Here is a 26,351-nt window from a genome sequence, read left to right as displayed (position 1 = left end):
GTCAGCGCATCGGGGTGGAGGGAATCTGGACCCCCGAGTGGCTATGCGCCGCTGGCCAGTTCTCTATGGCAGTCCCCATGGAAGTCCCCGACAGTTCCCGTCCACTCCGAGACCGCGCCCGGCCGCACCCCGCTGGGCACAGGGGGAGGCAGGAACCGGGTGTGCCGCGGGGCCAGCGACTCCTGCCGGGAGAGGGTCCTGGCTGGCATCACTTGCTCTCCAAAGTCCCTTTAATGTTAGACTATTGATGGGTGCTTACTTGGATAGATAAACTTTCAGGGTTATTCCAGAGTACTGCATTTCATTGCATTTATTTTTACTTTTGGGGGGGCTGGCCTACCCATATCCAGGTGACACAATAGCTGGCATTTGGTTAGTGCTGGAGTTAGTGCTGGAGGCCATCGTAGCCAGCTCAGGGCCAAAGTTTCTGTGGCTAGATTTGGAGATGGCAGAAGCTCTTGAAAATCGTACACTAAATTGCGAAAGGTCTGTGTTTCTAGAAAGCGGGTTTGGACCTTGCATAATTTCTCCAAACAACTGTTCCCTTAGAGCGCTGGTGAAAACCGTGCCTTCTTGTGACCGCTATTGGTATTGCCTTTTATTTATGATTTATTTTGATTGGAAAGGCAGATCTACAGAGGAGAGACAGAAAAATCTTCCACCCCACGGTTCACTCCCAAATGGCTGCAACAACTAGAGCTGACCTATCCAAAGCCAGGAGCCAGGAGCCTCTTACGGATCTCCCAAATGGGTGCAAGGAGCCAGGACTTGGGGCCACAAGCTGGGAGCTGGATCAAAATGGAGCAGCCAGGACACATATTGACATATCAGATGCCGGCATTTGCAGGTAGCTGGATTAGCTTGCTTAGCCACCGTGCCAGTCCCCTGGTTCTCCGACAAGGAACCCCAGGTCTCCTGGTTACTAAAAGTGTCTCCGAGGCTGCTTTCAGTCTTTACATCTTGCCAGTTCATAGGTTTCTGGCCTGGGGAGTGTCACAGTGAGCACACCCACCATTCTAGAAGCTTTCTTGGTGTCCTCCCTGCCGCTACCCTTTATCCCTCCCAAGGCGAACCTCTGGTCTTCTCCCAGGATGGCTGAGCTCTGAGGGTTGGATGTAGAATCTTGGGAGTCTAGGTTTCCACTCTTGTTTCTACCTTTGTGAGATGCCTTCAGGTCAGGGGGCAAGCTGACCTGGGTATCCCATGGGTGCTGGGAATGGTGACAGTTTATTGTGTGTGCACCGTGACAGCCTCCCCTGGAGGCCCGCCAAGAGGGAGGCTGCAGTCTCCAGGGTGCTGTCTTGGGCACCTTTGTGTCTTGGCAGCATTCAGGCCAGTGCCTCTGGCACAGATGGCTTCAGTAAATGTTTGCCATGCAGACCCAGTGATTGGACATTTTGTCACTGGATCGTTTCATTCGTCTTTTGGCCTGCTCTGGGTCACGGAATCGCCAGCTGCTCTCACCAATCCTGGTGTAGTTACTGAGTGTATGTGCTCATTCTCAGTGTGGGGAGGGGAACCAAGCACAGGAAGAGACAGCCCAGTTCCTGGTAAAGGAGGTGTCTGTCCTTTATGCTGCGTGATGCCAGAGTCCACAGGGACTGGAGAGGCAGCATGCGAGTGGCCGAGGGGCGGGGGTGCACACAGGCTGGGACTCACAGTGTATGGGTCCTGTGCGGGGAAGGGAGCACTGTGGCATTCTTTAAAAAAACCACAGGACACAGGCAGCAGCCTCCCACCTGCCCCTCCCAGCGATGCAGGCCTGGCTGCTCTATGTCACGTGATCAGCTTCAGCAAGAGATGGAGGAGGAAAGAAGGAGAATCTTTTGTTCTGGTACTCTGCACCCTCAGCCTGGTATCTTGGGCACAGCGCTCTGCATGAGGCAAGAATTCCAACACAGTGTTGGAAGAGCTGTGAGCAGCAGACAGCACAGTGCTCATCTGGCCTTGGAGTCTGTCCTGGGTTGTCTTTGCTTCCTCCCGAGGAGTTTCATTGCCCCTTGCGGATCACACACATGTATTCTGGGGCATTCAACACACAACCATACACGTATAACCACACAGTCACATATGCATAATTACACCAACATACCTACATAGTCACACACATATTACATACACAATCACAGTTACACATAATCACAGTCGCATATACACAAATACAATCACACACATACACACAACCACACACATGACCAATCATATATATAACTGTATCCATAGTCACACAAATATACACACAGAGTACACAATCACTCAGCCCCCCACACACACATGGGCAACTGCAAATTTCCAGCCCAAAGACCCACACTGTCCAAGAAAGGATCCCCGCTCTAGAGGTATGAGTTTGCTTTACCTAGCAAGCATCAGCAGCCATATCATCCCACTGAAACCTAAGCTGAATGGGATATGAAAAGTGGGCATTGTGCGGGGGGTCTTGCAAAGCACTGGATAAGAAAGCCAGACCCCCAGAGCTGTTATGACCCAGTCCCAGGATCTGCTCAGGTCCCTTTGGAGGTTGATTGGGGGAGTTGGTGGCCTGGAGAGGGGACCCCCCCTCCGGGACTCATATAGCTCTGCTCACATAGCACGCATCTTCTCTTGCCTACCTACCTGGTTGGCTGCTGGTCACCCCATGGGCTCCAGGCCTGCAGGTGCAATGGCAGCCAGGGCCCCTCTCAGCCCTGTCCCCTGCAGTGCCTCATGCCTCCATGCCTCCCTAGGCCTGCTGCCCACCTCCATGGTCACTGACTGGGCTGCACTGGCAGCCCTGGCTGAGCTGAGCAGAGCTGCTTCCTTGCTGGAGACCATGTACCTACAGTACTACGTGACTCTACTGATGAGTCTCTCATGGCCCTTCCTCCAAATGTGACAGGGCAAAAGCCCAGCTGCTCCCCAGGTCCACTCTAACACAGAGAGGGCTTGATGGCCCAGTCAGGAGCAGAGGTTGGCAGTAGCCTCTGTCTGGGCTCCTGCTGACTTTGCAGAAGCCCACAGGGTCTAGGAAGCAGTGCCTCAGAAAGAGGGGCACTGCCCAGGTTCCTGTGGCAGAGGCTGAGCTTATGAATGAACTATTCATGGGTAGGGCTGGGGGGCCACAAGGGTGCTTTGTTGCTAAGGAGACTGTATTTGCATTTTAATAAGAGCTGTGTGGGAACAGGCTTTTAGCCTAGCCTGCTAGGCTCTAGCATGCCTTATCGGAGTACTGGGTCCAGTTCCTGGGTCCAGTTCTGGACTCCAGTCTCCTGCCAATGCAGACATTGGGAGGCAGTGGGGATGGTTTGAGTAATTGGGATTCCTCTGATGTACGTGGTGGGGGAGGACTTGGACTGTATTCCTGGATCTTGACTTCAGCCCAAGTCGAGTCCTTGACCACTGAAAGCATGTAGGAGATAAATTGGTGGATGCAAGCTCATTCTCTCAGCCTCCCTCTGAAACAAAAGCCCTGAAAAAAATGCCACGCTTACAGACATTTCAAAATATATTAATAAGGGCCTGGCATGGGAGCCTAGTGCCTAGAATCCTCGCCTTGCACATATTGGGATTCCATATGGGTGTCAGTTCTAATCCCAGGCCCTGCTTCCCATCCAGCTCCCTGCTTGTGGCCTGGGAAAGCAGTCGAGGATGGCACAAAGCCTTGGGACCCTGCATCTGTGTGGGAGACCTGGAAGAAACTTCTAGCTTCTGACCAGCCCAGCACCAGCTGCTGCAACCACTTGGAGAGTGAATCAAGAGACTGAAGATCTTCCTCTCTGGCTCTCCTCCTCTGTATATCTGCCTTTCCAATAAAAATAAATAAATAGGGCCCGGCGGTGTGGCCTAGCAGCTAAAGTCCTCGCCTTGAAAGCCCCGGGATCCCATATGGGCGCCGGTTCTAATCCCGGCAGCTCCACTTCCCATCCAGCTCCCTGCTTGTGTCCTGGGAAAGCAGTCGAGGACGGCCCAATGCCTTGGGACCCTGCACCCGTGTGGGAGACCCGGAAGAGGTTCCTGGTTCCCGGCTTCGGATCGGCGCGCACCGGCCGTTGTGGCTCACTTGGGGAGTGAATCATCGGACAGAAGATCTTCCTCTCTGTATATCTGACTTTGTAATGGAAATAAATAAATCTTTAAAAAAAAAAAAGTAGAGGCTTATAATTAATTTACATTGTACATTAGAGAAAACAATGAGAATAACATGAATAACTTGGTTGATATAGGTAAACAGATTTTAAACAGTTTTTAAACAGGTACAGCTGGAACCATAATGTTGATAACTGGCAAGAGGCGTTTATTTGTTTAGCTTAGGAACCACATACACTATTGTACAAAAAGATGTAACTTTTAGATTCTTTATTTGTTTATTTATTTTTTTTTAAAGATTTATTCATTTTTTTTATTACAGCCAGATATACAGAGAGGAGGAGAGACAGAGAGGAAGATCTTCCGTCCGATGATTCATTCCCAAGTGAGCCGCAATGGGCCAGTGCTGTGCCGATCTGACCGGGAACCAGGAACCTCTTCCAGGTCTCCCACATGGGTGCAGACTCCCAAAGTTTTGGGCCGTCCTCGACTGCTTTCCCAGGCCACAAGCAGGGAGCTGGATGGGAAGTGGAGCTTCCCATATGGCGCCCATATGGGATCCTGGCACGCTCAAGGCGAGCACTTTAGCCGCTAGGCCACACCGCCAGGCCCACAAGCCTCTACTCTTATCTCAAATTTATAGCAGACATCCATGTCATCCTTATTTCTTTACACACCTCTGAGAAATGGACTCGCATCCTACAGGCAGCCAGAAATCATGCAGATCAACAATGCCTTACTAACCAGACCCTCCTACCGGGGACTCCTGTAGTCCCCAACATGCCCTGGGACTGGAAGCACCAAGATGATCAATGGGGCTGCCACAATGGGACTCAAATGATCTAACCTCCTGATGGGTATAGTCTAGACAGCCTCTAATAAGATGGTCAACTTTGATAAGCTGCAGGTCACACAGGATTCAGATAAAAATCCAGCACTGCTCCTGGAAGCCTGAACTTTACGACTGGCTGAGGATTGGCAGGGCCCAGGCAGGAATGGACACTCCCATCACCCTGGCTAAACACCGGATCTCCACTGAGATAGCAGGTAAGACCATCATTTCCTGGCAGACACGGGGGCTATCTATCCTATGTGGCCTGTGCACTCTGGCCGGACATATCCTCCCCAGATCGTGGCTAAGGGAATTGATGCCACTCCTCCAAACTTCTGCAGATAGGTTACTTGGATTGTTCCCTCGAGGGAACACCCTTTACTCATTCTTTCTTGGTCATACTGTCTTGCCCCACTCCCTTGTTGGGATATGATATTTTGCTCACACTGGGTGCCTCTCTCACTCATTCAGGACTAGCCCTTGATGTCACTCTTCCTTCTCAGTCAGATGGGTCAAGGCCCCTGCCCTCTTCCGAGGCTGACCCCCAGATTTGGGATACCTCCACATCAGTCATGGCTACCCACCGTGAGTCTGTTTAGATAACACTCAAGCTGGGTCTCCTGATCCTTCCAGACCTCAGTTGCCTGCATCACTACAATAAGGACAAGGCGCAGAACAAGCACAGCATCCTGACCCACAAGAACCCCATCAAATGTGGAATTGTGGCCAACTGGAACAACATAAAAAAAAAAAAAATCTGACACCATACCTTCCACAATGATCTGTGTGTTGACTCCCAAGGAGCACCCTGTGCTGCTGATGGAGATCCCCCTGAACCCCAAGGCCAACCAGAGAAAAATGACCTAAATCATGTCTATACGTGGCCATCCAGGCCATGCTGTTGCTGTATGCCTGGGGAAGTACCACGGACATCGTGATGGACTCCGGCAACGGCGTGACCAACACAGTGCCTATCTATGAGGGTTACGCCATCCCCCACACCATCTGACATCTGGACCTGGCCAGCCGGGACCTGACTACCTCATAAAGATCCTCGCGGAGCACAGTTACAGCTTCACCACCATGGCCGAACGGGAGATGTGTGGGTCATCAAGGAGAGACTGACTGTATTACTTTGCCCTTCACTTCAAACAGGAGATGGCCACGACTGCATCCTCTCCTCGCTAAAAAAGAACTACGCGAAGTGTCGTATGACATCCACAAGACAACCTTTTACTCCACTTCTCCAAAAACATGCGGACCAGTGCCTCCCATGTCCTAACCCAAACTTGCCGGTGGATCTGGACACCTGTCCCCTCCAACCGGAGTGAATCAATGGACAGAAGATCTTCCTCTCTGTCTTTCCTCCTCTCTATATATCTGACTTTCCAATAAAAATAAATAAATCTTTTTTAAAAAGCCTGTCATCCATCTTAATGTAAGGCAGGGTTAGAAGAGACAGATGGAAAGATTTTACGTCTGCTGCTTCACTCTCGCAACGTCCAGAGCTGAGCCTGCCTAAAACCAGAAACTAGGAGCTTCCTCCAGGCCCACGGACGCAGGGTACCGTGAGCGCTTGAATGCTCCTCTGTGCTCTACCAGGCCAATTAACAGGACTCCAGCAGTCCACGTGCGGGCTCCCACGTGCGGTTGCGAGCACCGGGGAGGCTGGCAATCGGATCAGCCGCCACGGCCAGCGCCCTCCGGGAGACCCTGCCGGGCACTCGCGGCCCCCAGTGGGCTCGGTGCTGCCCCGGGGGCCTCTGGGAGATGTGGTTCTGGGCTTTGGGACGCGATGGGCTGGCCGTTTCCCAGAAGCCGGTGGGATCCCCCTGACGACAGCGTAGGGCTTGGGCGTTGGCCCAGCCACAGGGCTTCCCTTTTCCGGCGCCCATCCTTGCAGAGGGCCTAGGGGACACTGAGGGCTGCGCCGCTTTGGGGACTTTCTCCGATTTCCCCCAAGGAACCCTTCGACAGGCCGGAAACGGAAGAGGGAAGGTGGGAAACCCGCCCCTTTCACACAGCTGCTGCCCCTGTCAATATCGTGTTTTCCGCCACGTCAGGCGGCTTCCAGCTCATAAACAAGCAGTTTCAAAATGCGGAGAAGCGTGGCAATTCTGGAGCACGGGGCGAGGACCGGGTGGCCTAAGGGTGACCTCCAAGAGCGGGGTGTCTCCCAGGCGCCGAGCTGCTGGGGTTTGTAAGCTCGTGGGCAGTCGGCGAATGCATTCCCAAAACCTAGAAATATTGATCCCCCACCAAAAAAAAGAAAAAAAAAAGTAGGAAAAAAATGAATAAAGTTGAGGGTCAAAAGAACCTGCACTTTGCCTGCGTGTGTATATTCGACAGTCAGTCTCCTGGGTCGCATTTATGGAACCTGCTGCTTGTGACACAGCGTTGAGAAGGCGGGTCTCTTGTGGGCAGTGCCATGCGTGGGCAGAGACTCCTTCCTCCTGCGGAAACCATTGTTTCTCTGTCCCTGCTTGAGTCCAACTTTCCCAAGTCCCCTCACCTCAGTGAAAGACTGGGCGTCCTCTAGTTCCGACCTGGAGATGCCGCTTACCGCTGCCAACCACTCGTGCGGCCCCTCGCCGGCTGCCTCGGGAGCCAGGCTGTTGCTTCTCAGACCCCAAGCACAGACACCACCCCCGGCTTTGCACTCTGCTGTGTAGAAGTCTGCTCAGTAAGGCAGCGGCCCCTTCTCCAAACAAGATCCTCCTCAAGTGCCCCATGTGAAAGACCAAACTACAAAATAAAATACCAAAGAGGGGGTTAAGCTGCCACTTCCAGCACTGGTAACACTATCATATGGGTGCCAGTTTGCATCTTGTTTGCTCCCCTTCATATCCAGTTTCCTATTAATATTTCCATGTTAACTTCTAAAGTATCTACATACCACCACCCTTCTTAAAGAAGTGGGAGGGTTTTTTTTTAAGATTTATTTATTTTTATTGGAAAGATATACAGAGGAGGAGAAACAGAGAGGAAGATCTTCCATCCATTGATTCATTCCCAAGTGACCATAAGGGCTGGAACTACGCTGATCCAAAGCCAGGAGCCAGAAGCTTTTTCCCAGTCTCCCATGCAGGTAGAGGGACCCAAGGCTTTGGGCCGTCCTCGACTACTTTCCCAGGCCACAAGCAGGGAGCTGGATGGGAAGTGGAGCTGCCGGGATTAGCACGGGCACACATGTGGGATCCCAGCGCATTCAAGGCGAGGTAAGGAATTTTGTCACTAGATTACCACGCTGGGCCCCATTCTGTTTAATTTTAAGAAAGACATTTGAGAGCCCAGTATGGTAGCCTAGTAGCTAAATCCGCACTTTGCATGTGCTGCCATCCCATGTGGACACTGGTTCTAATCTCAGCTGCTCCACTTCCCATCCAGCTCCCTGCTTGTGCCCTGGGAAAGCAGTTGAGGACAGCCCAAAGCTTTGGGACCCTGCATCTATGTGGGAGACCCAGAAGAAGCTCCTGGCTCCTGGCTTTGGATCAGCTCAGCTCCAGTTTTTGTTGCCATTTGGGGAGTGAACCAGCAGATAGAAGATCTTTCTCTCTTATCTGCCTTTTCAATAAAATTTTTTAAAAAGAAAGAAATTTAATATTTTGAGAGGTGAACTATCGTAGATTAATTTCTAGGCTCTACCACAAAATGCTGTGCCAGAATTATGCAACAGCTGTCTGCAGGGTGAGCAGTGACCCTGGTCATGTATAATTTATGCATCAACTAGGATATGACCTCAACTTCAGTTTTCATTTCAGCATTTAAATTATGGCCTGCTCGGCAGTGGGCAAGTCAAAACTTTAGATCCAAGAAGGTTAATGATTTTCTTTGACGGACAAAGTCTAATTTTTTTGTGCCCAAGGAGTTCTAGCAAAAGTCACAATGGGCGGGTATTTGGCCTAGTGGTCAGGAAGCAGATTGGGATGCCTGGGTCCTGTACTAGCTGCCTGAGTTCAAGTCCTGGCTGTGCTCCCATTGCAAGTTTCCTGCAGATCCACACCCAGGAATGAAGCAACCAGGCTCCAGTATTTGGATTCCCACCGCTGATGTCAGAGAGCTGGGTAGTTTCTGGCTCCAACTTGAGTCCCTGGCTTGGGATTATTGCAGTCATTTGGGGAGTGAGTCAGTAGAATAAGAGCTAGCTTGTTTTCTCTCTCGCTTTTGCTCTCTCTCATCACATTCTCACTCTCACTCCACTTTCTACTTCTCATAAAGAAAGCTGAAAATATTGACGTGTCGAAACAGTTGTGTCTGATGGCTACCACAGCGGCCGGAGGGGGGTGGGGTTCAGACCCAGAACGGATGGTAGAATTCTGGTGGGCCCCTCAGGTTGTGAGACCATCGTTGAAGCAATGAGGGGCACAGACCCATACCCCGACACCAATAAAGGCTGAAGCGACCCCATCTCGGCTTCCGTGTCAAGGAGAGTTTAAAAAGCCTCTTCCCCGTCTCTGCTGGGCTCTTATTCCTCTGCAGCTCACTCCACGTCCGTCCTTTCTGCTGCATGGGGAAGGGAAGCTGTGACCGTGGGTCCCCGAAATAAAGACCACCTAAATTCTTTCCATATATGTGGCTGAATAATTCTTAGCCTGGTGGTAGGTGAATTTAACATTTTGGCGAGTGGCAAATCTAACAGTGTCAAAATGGTGTAACAATCCAGTGGCCTTAAATTATTTACCATGTGGGTCTGGTGAGGTAGTCTAGTGACAAAATCCTTGCCTTGCATGTGCCATGATCCCATATGGGTGCTGGTTCTAATCCCAGCAGTCCTGCTTCCCATCCAGCTCCCTGCTTGTGACCTAGGAAAGCAGTCAAGGATGGCCCAGTGCTTTGGGATCCTGCACCCATGTGGGAGACCTAGAAGTTCCTGGCTCCTGGCTCCGGATCGGTGCAGCACCGGCTGTTGCGCTCACTTGGGGAGTGAATCATCGGACGGAAGATCTTCCTCTCTATCTCTTCTCCTCTCTGTATATCTGACTTTGTAACAAAAATAAATAAATCTTTTAAAAAAATCTGTATTTTATTATAAAAGCAACATAGTGCTCATTTTTTTGAAATATTTATTTAAAAGTCTGAGTTACAGAGAAAGGAAAAGACAAAGAGATCTTCCATCCTTTGCTTCATTCTTCAGAAGGCTGTAATGGCTATCAGCTGGGCCAGGGCACAAGCCAGGAGCTTCATTGGGGTCTCCTATGTGGGTAGCCGGGGACCAAGCATTCGGGTCACCTACTGATGCTTTTCTCAAGCCATTAGCAGGGAGCTGGAGCCCCAATACTCATTTTTTTAAAAATGCCAAATGATGCAGAAAGAAAAGCCATAGGCAGTGAAACCATTGGTGAGCCAGAAATGGAGTACAAATTGTGGTACTAGAGCTGTGCTTTACTGGGGAATGAGAAGGGAGTGGACACCCGCAGCAGCTGTGCTGACATGGGTTTACAATGGAGCCCACAAACAGGATCACTCAGCTGCTGGCGGAGCACAAGAGAGGGGAGCAGCTGAGTGCATGCTTGCTGAAAACGCAGCGGGAGGGAGACAGGCACTCGGGACGATGTCCTTCACTCTTCACCGGGGTGTCAGTTCCAATCCTAGCTTTGCTTCTGACTCAGGCTTCCTGCCGATGTGCACCCTAGGAGGCAGCCTCAGGCATTTGTTGGGGTGGGGAGGAGGTGTGGAACAATGGCTGGAGGATCATTCTCTCTCTTCTGACCCCTTCTTCCTCCCTGCCACCTTTTAAATAAATAATCTAAATATTTAAAATAAAATAAATTTTAACAAAAATATCACAAAGGCTCTATTGTTATTATCACATTTTGATTTTAAAGAATCACTATAGCAGGGCCAGTGTGGTGGCATAGCATGCCAATTTCCCTATGGTGTGGGCATCCTATATGGGTGCCAGTTAGAGTCCCAGATGCTCCACTTCTGATCCAACTCCATGCTTATGGTCTGGGAAGGCAGTGGAGGATGGCCCAAGTGCTTGAGTTCCTGCACTCACGTGGGAGACGAGGAAGAAGCTCCTGGCTTCCAGCTTTGGAACAGCTCAGCTCAGTCCATTGTGGCCATTTAGAGAGTGAACCAGTGGATGAAAGACTGCTCTCTATCTATCCCTCTCACCATAACTTTGGCTTCCAAACAAAATAACTCTTAAAAAATCATTACAGCACCAACAAATTAAAAAGTTGTGTAAGTTCGGCGAGCCCCTCTTGACTCAGACCTCCCAGAAGCCCCTGTTGTGGAAGGTGCTGTTGCCATTGCAGAATGTCCTGAGTCAGGAGGAAAGCTCCATTCCCAAGGCCATGCTGCTGACGGTGCTTTCGTCATGGCTCGGAGGAGTTTCCTGTGCAGTGGGGTTCTAAGAACTCGCCACAGCCACTTGTATCCCCGTCACTCTCATTTCTCTCTCTGGTGATGAGCAGCTGCCTGGGTGGCACTGGGTTTCTGCCCCTTGAGCCTGATGCCTGCGATGGTCCCAGCGAGGCCCCAGCCAACACCCTGCGAGGCTAACCTGCGGAGTTCACGCACCTGCTGTCTGCACCACCAGTGCGCATGTGGCCACACCCATGTTCTGAAAGGAGACCGTCTGGACACCTTCTCAATGGGACCCGGGGAACTGCACGTGGTCAGCTGCCAAACCAAGTCCACAGAGTGCCCGAATATTCTGTAAAACAGAAAACATGTGCAACAGGAAGGCAAATTCTACCAACCAAAAACTTCCCAAAGCCTTCTCCTGAGGGTGGCTAGGTCCAGAGTCTCACATGCAGGGCTGCTTATCCAGCAAGGGGTCAGGGTGGTGTACCTGACCCGAGCCTCAAGGCAGACTAAAGAGGTGGCGTCCAGGGACAGTGATGCACGTGGTTTTGTCCCAGCTGGAAGTGGGCTGGCAGGCCCGGGCCTGCAGCGGCTTCAGAGGCGTCAGGAGATGCTGCTCCTTGACCTGCTTGTTGTTTTCCACATTCTTGTTTTTCTGTTTTTATTTCTATTATTTGAAGGAGAGAGACTGAGAACAACCTTCTACAGCATTATTTCTGCATCATTTGAGATTTTAAAAGCATGGACTCCTCCATAATCAGAAAAAAGCTTTTAAATATGCTTCATTGCTAGCTTGGTCTTTAAGGGATATCAGTGGGCCCGGCGGCGTGGCCTAGCGGCTAAAGTCCTCACCTTGAACGCGCCGGGATCCCATTTGGGTGCCGGTTCTAATCCTGGCAGCTCCACTTCCCATCCAGCTCCCTGCTTGTGGCCTGGGAAAGCAGTTGAGGACGGCCCAAAGCCCGGGGACCCTGCACCCGTGTGGGAGACCTAGAAGAAGTTCCTGGCTCCTAGCTTCGGATTGGTGCAGCACTGGCTGTTGCGCTCACTTGGGGAGTGAATCATTAGACGGAAGATCTTCCTCTCTGTCTCTCCTCCTCTCTGTATATCTGACTTTGTAATGAAAATAAAATAAATCTTTTTTTAAAAAAAGAGGGATATCAGTATTGTCTGCCCCATAGCTTCCTTGTGAAAGAGACTTACAGTGTTGAGAATACAAAGAGCCAGTTGCAAGTTCTTGGGAAATTTCCGACGTTGCTCTGAAGTAGAGAACAACAGACTGCACTGTGACACCAGCTCACCCTCCATCTGCCCCAATGGCTGATAATCATTGACCTAAACTTCTGGAATAAGAACAGATTCTCTGCCTGCAATGATTCAGCAGCCTGATAAGCGTGCCCCTTGGGGTACATGGCTTGTCCAAGTCCTGGCCTCTGCCTGCCGTGTCACAGCTGCAAACCTGTGAAAGGAATATGCCAGGAAGGAGCCGGTGCCAGGAACTCAGCGCAGGTCTCACACTGGGGTGGTAGGAATCCAGGGACTTAAGCTATCACCACTGCCTTCCAGGGCACACAGGAACTAGAGCTGGGATCGGGAGCGGTGTCAGGCCTGACACGCACCCAAGCAGTCGGAGACAGGTCACAGACCTCACAAGCAGTGGCTGGACCACTCGGCCAGGTCATGCTCTGTCATCTCGAGAGGCTCCAGCGCAGCCCCAGGGGTGACATCACAGCATGTACCCTGGCAGTGCCCTGCCTCCCTGGCCAGGGAAGGGGACAGCTTGTGGGTATTGGTCTCTGCTCCCCCCACCTCGCCCAACCGTTGGCCCTGGAGGCTCCACAACACCTCAAGTTTGCAGGAGGACCTTGTGCTAATATGGGGACAATATGGATCCATGAGGCAGTGGCAGTGGGTGTTTGATCTGAAATCCAATCCCAGAGCCTCCCTCAAGACCTGCCCACCTCTCCCTGGCTCAGTGTGGGCTAACAACTGAGTTATAGGGAGGGGGCACATGCCTGGCAAGGCACAAAGCCTCCCCAGCTGGAAAACCCTGAGTCAGAGAACAGGAGCTGGTAGTGACACACCCTGAAGGGTGTCTCAGCTCTAACCATAGCATCAAGCATTTCCTGTGTCTTTTCCGTTATTTCACAAGCTGCCTCTTATTGCCTGCCCTTGGGGCTGCTGGGACAGACGGGTTATTTTCCTGCCAGGAGGCAGTTGGCTGGCTCATACTCTCCTACTCACCGCTATGGCCAGGACTCTGAGTGATCACCTGCTGAACACCCTGGAGGACCTGGTGCCCTATGACCTTGAGAAGTTCAAGTTTAAGCTGCAAAACATCAGCCTGGAAAAACAGCACTCCCGGATTCCCCGGGGCCAGCTGCAGATGGCCAGGCCAGTGGAGCTGGCCACCCTGCTGGTCACCTACTACGGGAAGGAGTACGCCGTGCGGCTGACCCTGCAGGTCCTGCGGGCCATCAACCAGCGTCTCCTGGCCGAGGAGCTCCGCAGAGTGACTGGCCAGGGTAAGGGACCTGGGGCTGCCTGCTGTCCACTGCTGGGAGGGAAGACCAGCAGGCTCAGACCTCACATGCTCCCTTAGGGGTTAGGAGTCCTAGGATTTCCTCTCCCAGCAAGCCCGTTGGCCTCTCTCTAGCGTCTGGGTCAATCAAGCTCCCCAGGTCTTAAAACAAGGCTGGGACCGACTGCAGCTCAGGATGGGGACTTGCAGGTGTCTGGATGCTTGCTTTAGGATTCCTTGCTTTGTGATGAACACCACAATGCCGACGAGGGTGGGGGCGCAGAGCACCTGCCAATCAAACACACCAACAGGACTGAGGCTCAGGGCCAGCCACTGGACTCCAGCTCCACAGCCCTTTTCAGCACAACCGACTGTGGTCCGTGGAGTTCTCCAAAGGACACAGTCCCTGCTTTCCTTCTTCATCTCTCCCTTGCTTCCATCTGCTGCTGCTGTTGTTCTTCTTTTGAGACTTTGATTTAATTACAGTGTGATCAATCAATCTGGCTATACAGTCTCTGTTTTTAAGACATCTTGAGCTCCTGAGTGGGCCTGAGATACTTTCTTTGATGTCTGAACTTTTCTATTATTTCTAGACTTTAAGGCTCTCTCAAAAATGCATTCCATGTATTTCTACGACACAGAACTATTTAAGCTGCACACAAGTTTTCTACTCTTGGAATATAATTTAACATAATCTAATGGGTAGAACATTTCAGTTTTTAACATTATATATTGACACATTTTATTTGAAAATCAGAGAGACACAGGCAAGCAGGCAGACACCTTTCATCCTCTGGTTCACTTACCGAATGCCAGCGACAGTCAGGACACGGCCAGCAGGCAACCAGGTGTCAGGAGCTCGGTCTGAGCCTTCCGCTTGGCAGGGATCCGGACACTTGAGCCATCATCTGCTGCCTCCCAGGGTGGGCACCAGTAGAAACTGGAATCAGAAGTAGAGTCGGGCACTGATGCCATTGCCCTGCTAGGTGATGCAGGTGTCCCAGGCAGCAGCTTCACACTGAGCTAAAGGCATACCCATTTCTATCACAGCTTCAGCACTGAGCCAGCTTCACAGGCAAACTGCTCTAAATAACCTTAAAGTAATGCTGAAATTTTCCTCAAAATGAATATTTAAAAGATTTTACCTGGCACTAACTGCTAAGGTAGCCACTGCCAAGTTCTGGAATATTCTGAGCACAAATGTCCATCCACAGTGCCTGAGGGGGGTCTCTCTTCACGTTCTCCACCGCTGGTGCAGCTCATGGTCTTGCCCTGCTGTCCTTACAGAGCCTGCGGAAAGCAGTTGGGAGGGCCCTGAGGCGCCATCCTCAACAGTGAAGACAGCTTGGGGCCTGAAGGTGGCAGCTGGCCCGGACAGCAAGGGGCAGCGGCAGGCTGGGGACAGCACAGCCAGCCTGCTGGCCAGCCAGCCGGAGACCGGGAGGAGGTCCCAGAAGAAGCCTCAGGGCAAACGGAGGGACCCCAAGTGCCCCAGCCCGGACGCTCAGGGCAAGCTGCTGGGCAGGAGGAGCCCCGGGCTGTGCAAGCCCTCTGGGGGTAGGCCAGCCGAGGTGAGCGCCCAGCTCCGCAGAAATGTCAGCTCAGCAGGCCGGCTGCAAGGGCACTATGGTGTGCAGCTAGCCAGGAAGGAACAGAGGAAAGCCGACTTATACTTAGTTTCAGGAAAGAAGCGACCAAAAAGCCTCGAATTTACCATTTCTTCAGAAGACAAGGAACCCTCAAACCCAGGATCTCTTCTAGCTGGGGAGGAGATCGGGGCTGGGAATACCACTCGGATTGCCAGGGCTGCTGTGTCCCTAGAGATGAACGCTAGGAATCCTGAACAGTCCACGGTTCCACAGTGGGGACCATTCAGGAACACACCTCCCGGTGCATCAGTGACTACAGAAGAGAAATCTACAGTGCCCTGGGAGGAAAAGGGAATTGAGGGTGCACAGACCCCCGACATCCAGGGAGCAGCGGCAGAGGATGCGCTCTGCCAGGCCTCAGATCCAGACGTCCAACTCTCCTCAGGTGAGAAAGAACTCAGAATCCAGAAAACCTCACATCCATAGCAACTGTGGCCTGAAAAGCTGTTATCCCAAATCCCTTTTCTCCCCACCTTTTCTATCAGTGGGATTTCTGGGTGCTTCCTGGCAGCCCTCTGTGAATTGCATGCAGGTTGTGGACCCTGAAAAGAAGCCTGCACGCACCTGCTCACAAAGCACTGAGCTACTCTCAGTTACTTTTGGGACCCTCCTATTCCTGGTCGTTACTGCTTTCTGAAGGCGCTGTGGTCCTCTTGAGGTGGACTTGCTCACAGCTGTCGTGAAGGCGGTGTGTCCTTAGCCTCAGAAATCTCCCTCCTTGGCTTTCCTTTAATGCCGCCTGAACTTGGGGCATGTGCAGTGGCCCATCCGTTCATTCAGAGCTTTCGGTTCTGCGGGGCTGGAGTTGCCCCTGCATGCAAGGCATGCGGTCACCGACTGCAACCCACTGGTGAGTTGGGCAGCCTGAAACAGTGTTGGTAGAATGCCTTGCTCACCTGGGAAGGAGCAAGGCAGAGATTGCCCAGCAACAGCCAAAGTTCTTCCTTAAATACCCAAGAAAAACAACTCTTAAGCGTTGTGAGGCCTGGCCCTGTGATCTTGGCCCCCAGAACATGTTTGCTGCTCACTGGGAAGAAGTCTGAGGACACGCTGGGCAGAGTCTAGCCAAGGATCTATGTGGTCTAGTGACTGACAGCCCTGCTTTAAGAACATCTTGGCTTTGCCACTCACTCCACTGTCATTGTCCCCAGGGAAGCCACAGGGCAAGGCTGCATGTTCCCTCTGCCACGCCCAGAAAGGAGACCCAGTTGGTGGTACCTGCAGGCACGGCGTCTGCAGCTGCTCTCCTGTTCCTGGGCACCTCAGGGCCTCCGGCAACCCCTTGCATATCTGCCTGCAATGTCAGGCCTCCCTGGCATGGAAGAACTCCCCAGAGCTGAGCCCTCAGTCCCTACCACAGTGTCAGCGCCACATGAAGCAGGTCCAGCTGCTCTTCTGCGAGGACCACAGGGAGCCCATTTGCCTCATCTGTAGGCTGAGTCAGGAGCACCAAGGCCACCGTGTGCGCCCCCTGGAGGAGGTCGCCCTGGAGTACAGGGTAGGTGTCACCAGCGGAAGGCCGACCTCAGCACACATCAGCTTGGACACGTATTGCCTGGTTTCCCTCACCATCTCTGGGATGCTGGTACACTAGCCAGAACTCCTAGGCTGTAAATGGCCATATCACAACACAGACTGCAGCAGCCAAGGGAGAACAGGCTGGTTTTGTAGCTTGGAGACCCAGGGCTGGTGGCGGTGGGAGGTCACCGTGCTTTCAGATGTGCCTGAACTCTGGGGCTCCCAGGAGGTCGCAGGGTCTCCCTTTGTCTCTATGTCCCATGGTGATGGAACCCGTGGCCCTTTCTCCTCTGCACACAACACTGCCCCCTACTGCAGCGCCCTCAGCCTTGCCGCCAGGGAGAATGTTGCTTGTCAGCTGATGATGACAGGAGTTCAACAAACACCCTTTCCCAGGAGCAGATTCAGCAGCAACTGGAACGTCTGCGGCAGCTGAGACAGTCTGGGGAGGAGCAGAGGTCCCAGGGAGCTGAGCAGATGGAGAGCCTCCTGGTAAGGCATTCACACCTGCAGCAGGCAGGGAGGGCCGGCGCCAGGCAGGGCTCTGATTCAAGGAAAGTCAATGTCATGCCACTATGCAGCCCCACATATTTTCACAACTGTGGTTCTTCAACACCACCAACTTCAGCAAACACCCTTACCTTCTGCTGTGCAGAAGGACAGACAGGTAAGCTGCTCCTCTTTCTTCCTTGAGACGGAAGTGCCATCGTCCTAGGGCCTGGCCTTGCTGATGCATTTCCACCGGGCTGGGCCTGTCTCCCTCTCTGGTTCCTGTTTGTATCCACTTGTACTAGGTGGCTTTTCCTTACAACTAAAATACCTGAGATGGTCAACTTTACAGAGAAAGAATTTGGTTAGTTCACAGATTCTGAGGTTAGAACCCAAGGTCACTGACTGCATCGGTTTGGGTGACAAGGGCTTTGGGAAGCCACGGCACACGCCTGTGCAGAGGAAGGACCACAGAGGGCCTGAGAGCTAGTGCCTCACGGATTAGTGACTAGGGCTATCTGATATGATGGCAGAGAACACAATTTAAATCTAAAAGGTGCGAAGCTTACTCGCAAGTGGGGTTTTACCAGGGTTAGGACCTAGGGGAAGCAGGTATTTAAGGTGGCGCGGGGTCTAAAGTGGTGGGTTCTCATTAGTCTTCGGGGCCAGTGTTCAAGTCGCTTCTTACAATGCCTACAAACAGCTCGTCAAGCCAGAAGCATACCTGCAGGTCATGGCCTTCCATGTAGAACCCCAGGGCATGGGCATTCTAGCATCAGCTTTTCAGGGAGGCAGACTCGCCAGGGCTCAGTTTCCTGTGGGCGCTGTCACGAGCATCACGGCTTCATTTACTATCTCACAGTCTGAAAGTCAAGGTTGGTTGGCAGGGCTGGCTGCTTCTGAGGGCTGTGAGAGAAGCACCTGTTCCAGTTCCTGACTTGCACCGGCCCCTTTTCCATGTCATGGTGTTCCACAAGGCTCTCTGTCCAAATGTGCCCATTTGGCAAGGGCCTGAGTTGGCTCTAGGAGGTTCCAGTCTAGCTTGCTTGCTGCTGTGGAACCTGAGGCTCCCATCCGCCGCCTCCAGGTGGGCTTCTGGGGACCCCCAGGATACACAGGGCCCACCTCATATCACTGACTCCTACTCTCTCTCTCCTATATTCCCCAGAAACAAACTGAAACCCAGAAACAGAGAATCCGGAGCCAGGTGGAGCAGCTTTTCAAGTTTCTGGAGCATCAAGAGCAGCTGTTTGTGGCCTGGCTGGATGAGCTGGGCCAGACCATTAGCCAGGTCCGGGAGAAATATGGCACCCAAGTGTCCTGTGACATCGCCCTTCTGGACAAGCTGATTGGGGAGCTGGAAGCCCAGCAGTGCCAGCCAGAATGGGAGCTCGTGCAGGTGAGTGTGTCTGGACAGGGCCTCCCTGTCCCCTAGACCTGCTAGTCTGACTCAGGTTTCTAGCACTGCCCAAGCCCTGAGGAAGACTGGGGGTGGGGGTGGCCTAGATGGCCCTTGATGTCTTCTGTGCCCAGACCCTTTGGATGTCTCTTGAGAGGTGTCTCTTGAGACTGGTGGTCCCTGGCATTATCCAAAAGAGGTCTGAGGGCTGGGTGCAGCTTCAAGGCAGGCCCCAGCAGGGCTAATGCTCAGGTGATGAGAGGCAGAACTGAGGAGCAGTGCGAGGGGCGGGGATTCCTGGTAAGGGCAGGAGCCCAGGGGAGCGGGCAGGGCTCGGCCTCTGCAGCCTGGTGTTGGAGAGCTTCCCTCTTTTCTCTCCTAGGGCATCGGAGTCACCTTGCACAGGTAGAGAGCTCCTGTGAGGACCCTCTGGGCGTCTCCCTCCCACCTAGGAGGGAGCCGCCCTCAAACCCCAGGTCTGTGACTGCAGACACCTCCCCCTGCCACAGCTTGTCTGGATTTATGCAGAGAGGGGCTGAGAAGGCAGTGACAGCCCAGAGTTCTCCAGGCCAGTGCCCCGCAGAGCTGCCTGTGGCCTCGGGGAAGGCAGCACTTCCCAGGAGGGGGGCTGGGAGCAAAGGGATGAGGCTGCACACAGGGCTACTTGGGGAACTGCACAAAACCGAAGCCCATGCAACTATATCAAGCCAGTGCTGCTGGGCTGCCACACTGCTACAACGCAGGGAGGACTTGCCTGTGCCCCCGGCTGGATGGTGATTGGGGGTGGGGTGGGGAGTTCCCAGTGGCCGGTGCTCATCAGCCCTCAGGCAACTGTGGCACAGTTCAAGTTAAACCCTAATTTCTGGGGGCTGAATCCAGGAGCTAGTGAGATTTTAAAGCATTCTGATTGAGGATGGAGGAGGCAGCAAAGTGCTATTTTAACCATCTTCAGGTGTGCAGTTGAGCAGCATGAAGGACACTCAGGCTATTGTGGATTTACCGCCTCCAACCACATCCAGAACTCCCTCATCTTCCCAAATGCATCCCCATCAAACACCAACTCCTCACCCTCGCTCCCCTCCCCAGCAACCACTGTCCAGCTCTCTGTCTGTGACCATGACCGCTCGGGACCTCACCCGAGTGGACCCAGGCTATGTCTGTCCCAACAGTGACTCCTTGCACACAGCACAGTGTCCCCAGTGTTCATTCCTGTTGTGTTACATGTCAGAATTGTACTTCCTTTTACAGCTGAATAGCATCCTATCACATTTTTAAATCATGTTTCTATACCACATTTTGCTTACCTATCCATCAGCTGATGGGCATTAAACTGTACCTTCTGCTATTGGGAATAACATTGCTTTAAAAATGGGCATTAAATACCCGACTAGAGAGCCTGCTTTTAGTTATTTAGAATATATGTCTGCATGTGGAACTGCTGGATCAGACTGAAGTTCTGTTACATTTTTTCAGGAACCACTATATAGTCTCCCACAGTAGTTGCATCATTTCACAAGCCCACCAGCAAAGCACAGGATTCAAGTTCTCCACATCCTTGCCAGCATTTTTATTTCTAGACTAGCCAATCTATAGGGTGTAATTAGTATTTTACTATGGTTTGTTTTCTCACTTATTTTTTTTTTCAAAAGAATCAAAGACTGGGCCCAGTGCGGTAGCCTAGTAGCTAAGTCCTCGTCTTGCATGTCTGGGATCCCATATGGGTGCCAGTTCATATCCTGGCTGCTCTACTTCCCTTTCAGCTCCCTGCTGTGGCCTAGGAAAGTCGAGGACGGCCCAAAGCCTTGGGACCCTGCACCCACACAAGAGACCCAGAAGGGGCGCCTGGCTCCTGGCTTCGGATTGGCTCAGCACCAACCATTGCCAACTACTTGGGCAGTGAACCAGTGGATGGAAGATCTTTCTCTCTGTTTCTCCTTTACTCTGCAAATCTGACTTTCAAATAAAAATAAATATCTTTTTTTAAAGATTTATTTTATTTTTATTACAAAGTCAGATATACAGACAGGAGGAGAGACAGTGAGGAAAATCTTCCGTCCAATGACTCACTCCCCAAGTGACCGCAACGGCCGGTGCTGTGCCGATCTGAAGCCAGGAGTCAGAAACTTCTAGGTCTCCCACACGGGTGCAGGGTCCCAAGACATTGGGAGATCCTCAACTGCTTTCCCAGGCCACAAGCAGGGAGCTGGATGGGAAGTGGAGCTGCCGGGATTAGAACCGGCGCCCATATAGGAGCCCAGACGTGCAAGGCGAGGACTTTAGCCACTAGGCCATGGCGCCAGGCCCTAAATATATCTTAAAAAGAAAGAATCAAACTGAACATACAATTAACTCCATATAGATAATTCCAATAGATAATATCAATATACTTTAACACCATTATTAAACTCATAGTGGTTTGGTATCAATGGTTCTTGAAACTTCTCTGAAGACACCCATGTGTGGCCAAAGTTGGGAAGCACTGTTCAGAATCCTGAGTTCAGAGAGGCTTTTGCTTTACATAGCTCAGGTTGCACCTTCCCTCTGGGTCATGGGAACTGGGCCACCTTCTTGCTCCAATTCTGTCTGGCTAACAGTCTCGTCCTTAGGGCCAAGGCCATGACTGTTCCTGAGCCATGGGTTACTCCTCCAGAGGTGAGAGAAAAGATCCACCTGCTCTACCGGAAGTCAGAGTTTATAGAGAAGAGCATGAAGTACTTCTCAGGTAGGTGGGCTTAGGGAGAATGAGAGCTGCCTTTCACTTCATCACTGAGCTCCACGCAGACCAGAGCCCCTCGCTTCCCCGCCTCATCTCCCGCCCGTGTCTCCAGCTTCCCACTCCGTACACAGCTTGCTGGTATAACCTGAGCTTCCCCTTCTCCCCTTTTAGAAACACTGCGTTCAGAAATGGAAACATTCAATGGTGAGTGATGGCCAGGGTTCCTGTGACATGGCACTGGTTTCAGGGCGCTATTTGGTCACAGAAGACCACACATGCTGTGCAGCCCTCTGTGCCACCTTGCTGGCTGCTACCTCTCTGGACAGGCCTGGGTGCCCGGGACGAACAAGGCTGTCCCAGTTACAAGCTGCAGGGTCCTCACAGGGGTATTCTTGCCTCTGTGCTGTGGGGGAGTGTCACTCAGCCCCCTGGACAGCAGGGCTCAGGACCTTCCTTCCCGCTGTTCTTTTTCTCCTCTAGTTCCAGAACTGATTGGTGCACAGGCATATGCTGGTAAGTGCCCCAATAAAGGCAAACGAGCTTGGTCTGCTGCATCCCTGAGTGTCCCCCACCACATTCTGGAACAGTGGTCCTGCCCCTGTGTCCTGCGGGTAGGAAGAACCTTGGGGTCATGTTGCTGCTGCACCCCAGCTTGTTTTCCTAATTTCCTCTGCAGTTAATATGACCCTGGATACAAAAACCTCACACCCCAACCTCATCTTCTCTGACAATTTGAAGAGCATGAGACTTGGAAACAAGTGGGACCGACTTCCGGAAGGCTCAGAGAGATTTGACAGCTGCATCATTGCTCTGGGCAACCCCAGCTTCCTCTCCGGCCGCCATTACTGGGAAGTGGAGGTCACAGACAAGACAACCTGGATGCTGGGGGTCTGCAAGGCATCCGTGAGCAGGAAGGGGAGCATGACTTTGTCACCCGAGAATGGCTACTGGGTGATGATGATGAAGCAGAATGAGTACCAGGTGTCTTCCTCCCCTCCGAGCCGCCTGAAGATGAGGGAGCCTCCGAGGCGTGTGGGCGTCTTCCTAGACTACATGACCAGAAACATCTCCTTCTACAACGTGACAGCCAGGTCCCACATATACACATTCACCGGTTTCTCTTCCTCTGGCCCCCTTCAAGCTATCTTCAGCCCCGGGGGACATGATGGGGGGAAGAACACAGGTCCTCTGACCATCTGTCCAGTGAGTGGTCAACAGCCTCACTGAGTGCCCCACCCTGTGTGGCTTCCAGCTCTTGGCCTGGGTCATGGTTCATCCACCCACCAGTCCACACCAGACCCTACCTGGGTGCTAGCTGACAGATGAAAGGCAATGAAACCAAAAAGTTTACCAGATTGTAGCAGAGGTCAGCAACTACTTGCCAATCAAGGATGAAGGCAGCACAGGTGCTGGCAATGTGAAGTAGACCAGAGGAAGAAGTGCATGGCTATTGTGTAATAACCCCCCGGATGACCGGCACTCCCAGATGCTCCTCAGGCCAAACATTCTGCCCTTGCTTTCCCTCAGAACTGTAGGCTAACGGTGTGTTCACACTCTTCTCTAACCACTTTGAAAATGCGGAGGGCCCGGCGGTGTGGCTTAGTGGCTAAAGTCCTCGCCCTGAACGCGCTGGAATCCCATATGAGCGCCAGTTCATACCCTGGCAGCTCCACTTCCCATCCAGCTCCCTGCTTGTGGCCTGGGAAAGCAGTGGAGGACGGCCCATAAGCCTTGGGACCCTGTACCCGAGTGGGAGGCCTGGAGGAGGTTCCTTGCTCCTGGCTTCAGATCGGCACAGCACCGGCCATTGCGGTCACTTGGGGAGTGAATCATCGGACGGAAGATCTTCCTCGCTGTCTCTTCTACTCTATGTATATCAGACTTTGTAATAAAAATAAATAAATCTTAAAAAATTATTTTTTAAAAAAGAAAATGTGGAAAGCCTAGAGAAACAAAAACAGGCTGGATTGTAATATAAGCACCTGTGTACTTGGATTAATAATTTTTTGGATTAATAAAATCTTAAAGAGAACTGGCTGGGCCTCATAAACATAATGATTAGAAAATTTGATCATAATTGCATTTGTCATTCAATTCACCACTGTGGGGTAGATTCCTGTTTTCCTATTGAATAAATATCAAAGAGATGGGGCTGCTGCAGCACTTAATATATATGCCAAATACCACAGCATCATGGCATAGATTATCTTGGAAAAAATCTGTGGCTTGTGGGATCTTAGGTGCCCTTGTTCACACGTATCCTCTCCATCATGCCCTACTGAGAGACGGAGAGGATGAAAATCAGGGGAAAAGAATCAAATGAAGATTAAACTCCACATTCCTCCTACTCTGACTCCTCTTTCTACTCTGGCCACTGGAATCTCAGCTGGACTCATGGCTTTTCCATGGCTATGACCACAACAGGCAAACACTGGCTGGGCTAGGCTAGGCTGTAGCCCCCACCAGTGTGAGCTGGAACTGGGGTCAGGAGCCGGGCTGGGCCAGGCTACAGCACCCACTGGCAAATGCCGAGGTGAGGTGGGCCTGCCAGACTGGACCGCAGAGCCCAACCAGCACACGAGACCCAGGGGAGGGAGGTAGGAAACCCAGGGTTTCCCTGCTGGACCACTACTCCAACTGGTGAGCTTGAGAGCTGGGTTTGGGGGCAGACCAGACTGGACAGGGCTACAACACTTATTGGCCTGCATGTGAGCTAGATCAGGAGAAAGCCAGGCTGGGTTGACTGTTCCTACTACTACATGCATAAACCAGAATAGGTGTGGTTGGTTGGGCTTTACTGCAGCATCAGTTGGCAGATGCTGGCACTGACGGCTAATTCTGTTAAGCCAAACTGCAGAACCACCTGGAGAGTGCAAGATCCAGAAGTAGGCCAATCAGGGAAACAGTGGGCACCTCCCTCTTGGGTTGCCACTCCCACCGGTGAGCACAAGAACTGGGACTAGAGGTAGCCATGGCTAGACAGAGAGTGGCACCCACTGGCATCATGTGGACTGGACAGTGGGGCTGACTGGGTTGAACTAGACTTCAGTGAACATTGACATGTACAAGAGCTGAGTGGGATGTGGGACAGACTGGACCAGTCTGCTGTACAGATTGGCAAGCACAGGAGCCAGGGCTGGGCGCGGGCCTGGGAAATTATTGAGAGTCGCTCCTAATAGGCTGCAGCTCCCAATGGCTTATGTGGCCGAGTGTGCGGTGGGCAGAATCGGACTGGGCTGCAATACCTATTGGTTTGAGTAGAAAAAAGGGCTGGAGACAGAACTGACCCAGCAGGCCCGGCGGCGTGGCCTAGCAGCTAAAGTCCTCGCCTTGAAAGCCCCGGGATCCCATATGGGCGCCGGTTCTAATCCCGGCAGCTCCACCTCCCATCCAGCTCCCTGCTTGTGGCCTGGGAAAGCAGTCAAGGACAGCTCAAAGCCTTGGGACCCTGCACCCGCGTGGGAGACCTGGAGGAGGTTCCTGGTTCCCGGCTTCGGATCGGCGCGCACCGGCCCGTTGCGGCTCACTTGGGGAGTGAATCATCGGACGGAAGATCTTCCTGTCTCTCCTCTGTGTATATCTGACTTTGTAATAAAATAAATAAATCTTTAAAAAGAACTGACCCACCCCAACTAGGCTGCAGCTCCCACTGGTTGATGTAAGGGCCGAACCAGACTGGACTGCAACACCCATCGGTTCCAGTGCAACTCGGGACTGAAAACAGAACCAACCCAGCAATTGAAACCACCAGCTGATCGGGGTGATGGGCTGTGCCGGGCCCTGCGCTTGCTAGAACATACAAGCAACTAGTCTGGGAACACCTCAAAGTCTCTCTGGAGATCTCCCCAATCGAACTGCTGGACTCAGAACTCTAATCAAGAAAAGACAGAAGACAGAGCAGATCAATCATTCATCTCAGCTATATGTTGACAGCGAAATATGGGGCAAACGGAGACTTTATAATGGACCATATCAATCAGTAGATGACCTCATCAAGCGAAACTGGCAGCGAATCATAACCGGAGAACTATTAACACCACTCAAGCACATATCTCTGAGCATGCCCCACATCCGGGACTCGGGGTGGGCGGGAAACCAGGTGGGGCTTCTCCCTCAACATCCCCCTTTACCTCAGATACATGATGAAAACAATATGGACATAATAGTATAACCCACTTCCCTATCCCCCTGAACCTTTTTTTTTTTCTTTTTCTTTCTTTAACTGTAATTAGCTATGTAAAGATTGTCAACAACAATACAATAAAATAGGTTAAAAAAAAAAAAAAAAGAACTGACCCAGCAATTGCAACTACCAGTATGTACATAAGCTGACTGGGGTGACGGACTGTGCCAGACTCTTTATTGGCATGCACACACAAGAATCAGGTCTGGGGACCCCGCAGCATGGCCTAGCAGCTAAAGTCCTTACCTTGAACACCCCGGGATCCCATATGGCTGCTGGTTCTAATCCCAGCAGCTCCACTTCCCATCCAGCTCCCTGCTTGTAGACTGGAAAAGCAGTCAAGGACAGCCCAAAGCCTTGGGACCCTGCACCCGCATGGGAGACCTGGAGGAAGTTCATGGATCCTGGCTTCGGAATGGCATAGCACCGGCCGTTGCGGTCACTTGGGGAGTGAATCATCGGGTGGAAGATCTTTCTCACTGTCTCCCCGCCTCACTGTATATTTGACTTTCTAGTAAAATAAATAAATCTTTAAAAAAAAAAAAATCAGGTCTGGGATCACCTCAGGAGGTTTCTTTGGGGATCCTCCAAATGAACCACTGGACTCAGAACTCCAACCATGGAGAAAATTGCAGGTTCCATGGTCTGATCATGAAGTGCCTGTGTCCGA

The 26,351-nt window shown here is 52.0% G+C and overlaps 1 protein-coding gene across 1 annotated transcript; it reads left to right on the top strand.

Moving 5' to 3' along the window:
* Positions 1 to 13,118: 13,118 nt before the first annotated feature.
* MEFV (MEFV innate immunity regulator, pyrin) lies at positions 13,119 to 23,122 on the top strand. Its single transcript, XM_058680623.1, has 10 exons — positions 13,119 to 13,731; positions 15,015 to 15,761; positions 16,528 to 16,874; positions 17,291 to 17,386; positions 18,552 to 18,782; positions 19,165 to 19,187; positions 21,389 to 21,504; positions 21,670 to 21,702; positions 21,979 to 22,011; positions 22,175 to 23,122. Exons 1-10 carry the CDS (start codon positions 13,455 to 13,457, stop codon positions 22,723 to 22,725), a joined length of 2,454 nt encoding a protein of 817 aa, XP_058536606.1. The 5' UTR covers positions 13,119 to 13,454; the 3' UTR covers positions 22,726 to 23,122.
* The last annotated feature ends 3,229 nt before the right edge of the window (positions 23,123 to 26,351 follow it).

Source organism: Ochotona princeps, chromosome 24 (assembly GCF_030435755.1).
Source record: "Ochotona princeps isolate mOchPri1 chromosome 24, mOchPri1.hap1, whole genome shotgun sequence".
Classification (NCBI taxonomy): domain Eukaryota; kingdom Metazoa; phylum Chordata; class Mammalia; order Lagomorpha; family Ochotonidae; genus Ochotona; species Ochotona princeps.
This window is presented reverse-complemented; position numbering and strand designations above follow the sequence as displayed.

Coding starts and splice junctions, on each gene's coding strand:
- MEFV (XM_058680623.1), top strand. CDS start 13,455: ATGGCCAGGACTCTGAGTGATCACCTGCTGAACACCCTGGAGGACCTG. Junction 16,875..17,290: donor AGGTCGCCCTGGAGTACAGG/GTAGGTGTCACC, acceptor ACCCTTTCCCAG/GAGCAGATTCAGCAGCAACT. Junction 19,188..21,388: donor ATCGGAGTCACCTTGCACAG/GTAGAGAGCTCC, acceptor TCTCGTCCTTAG/GGCCAAGGCCATGACTGTTC.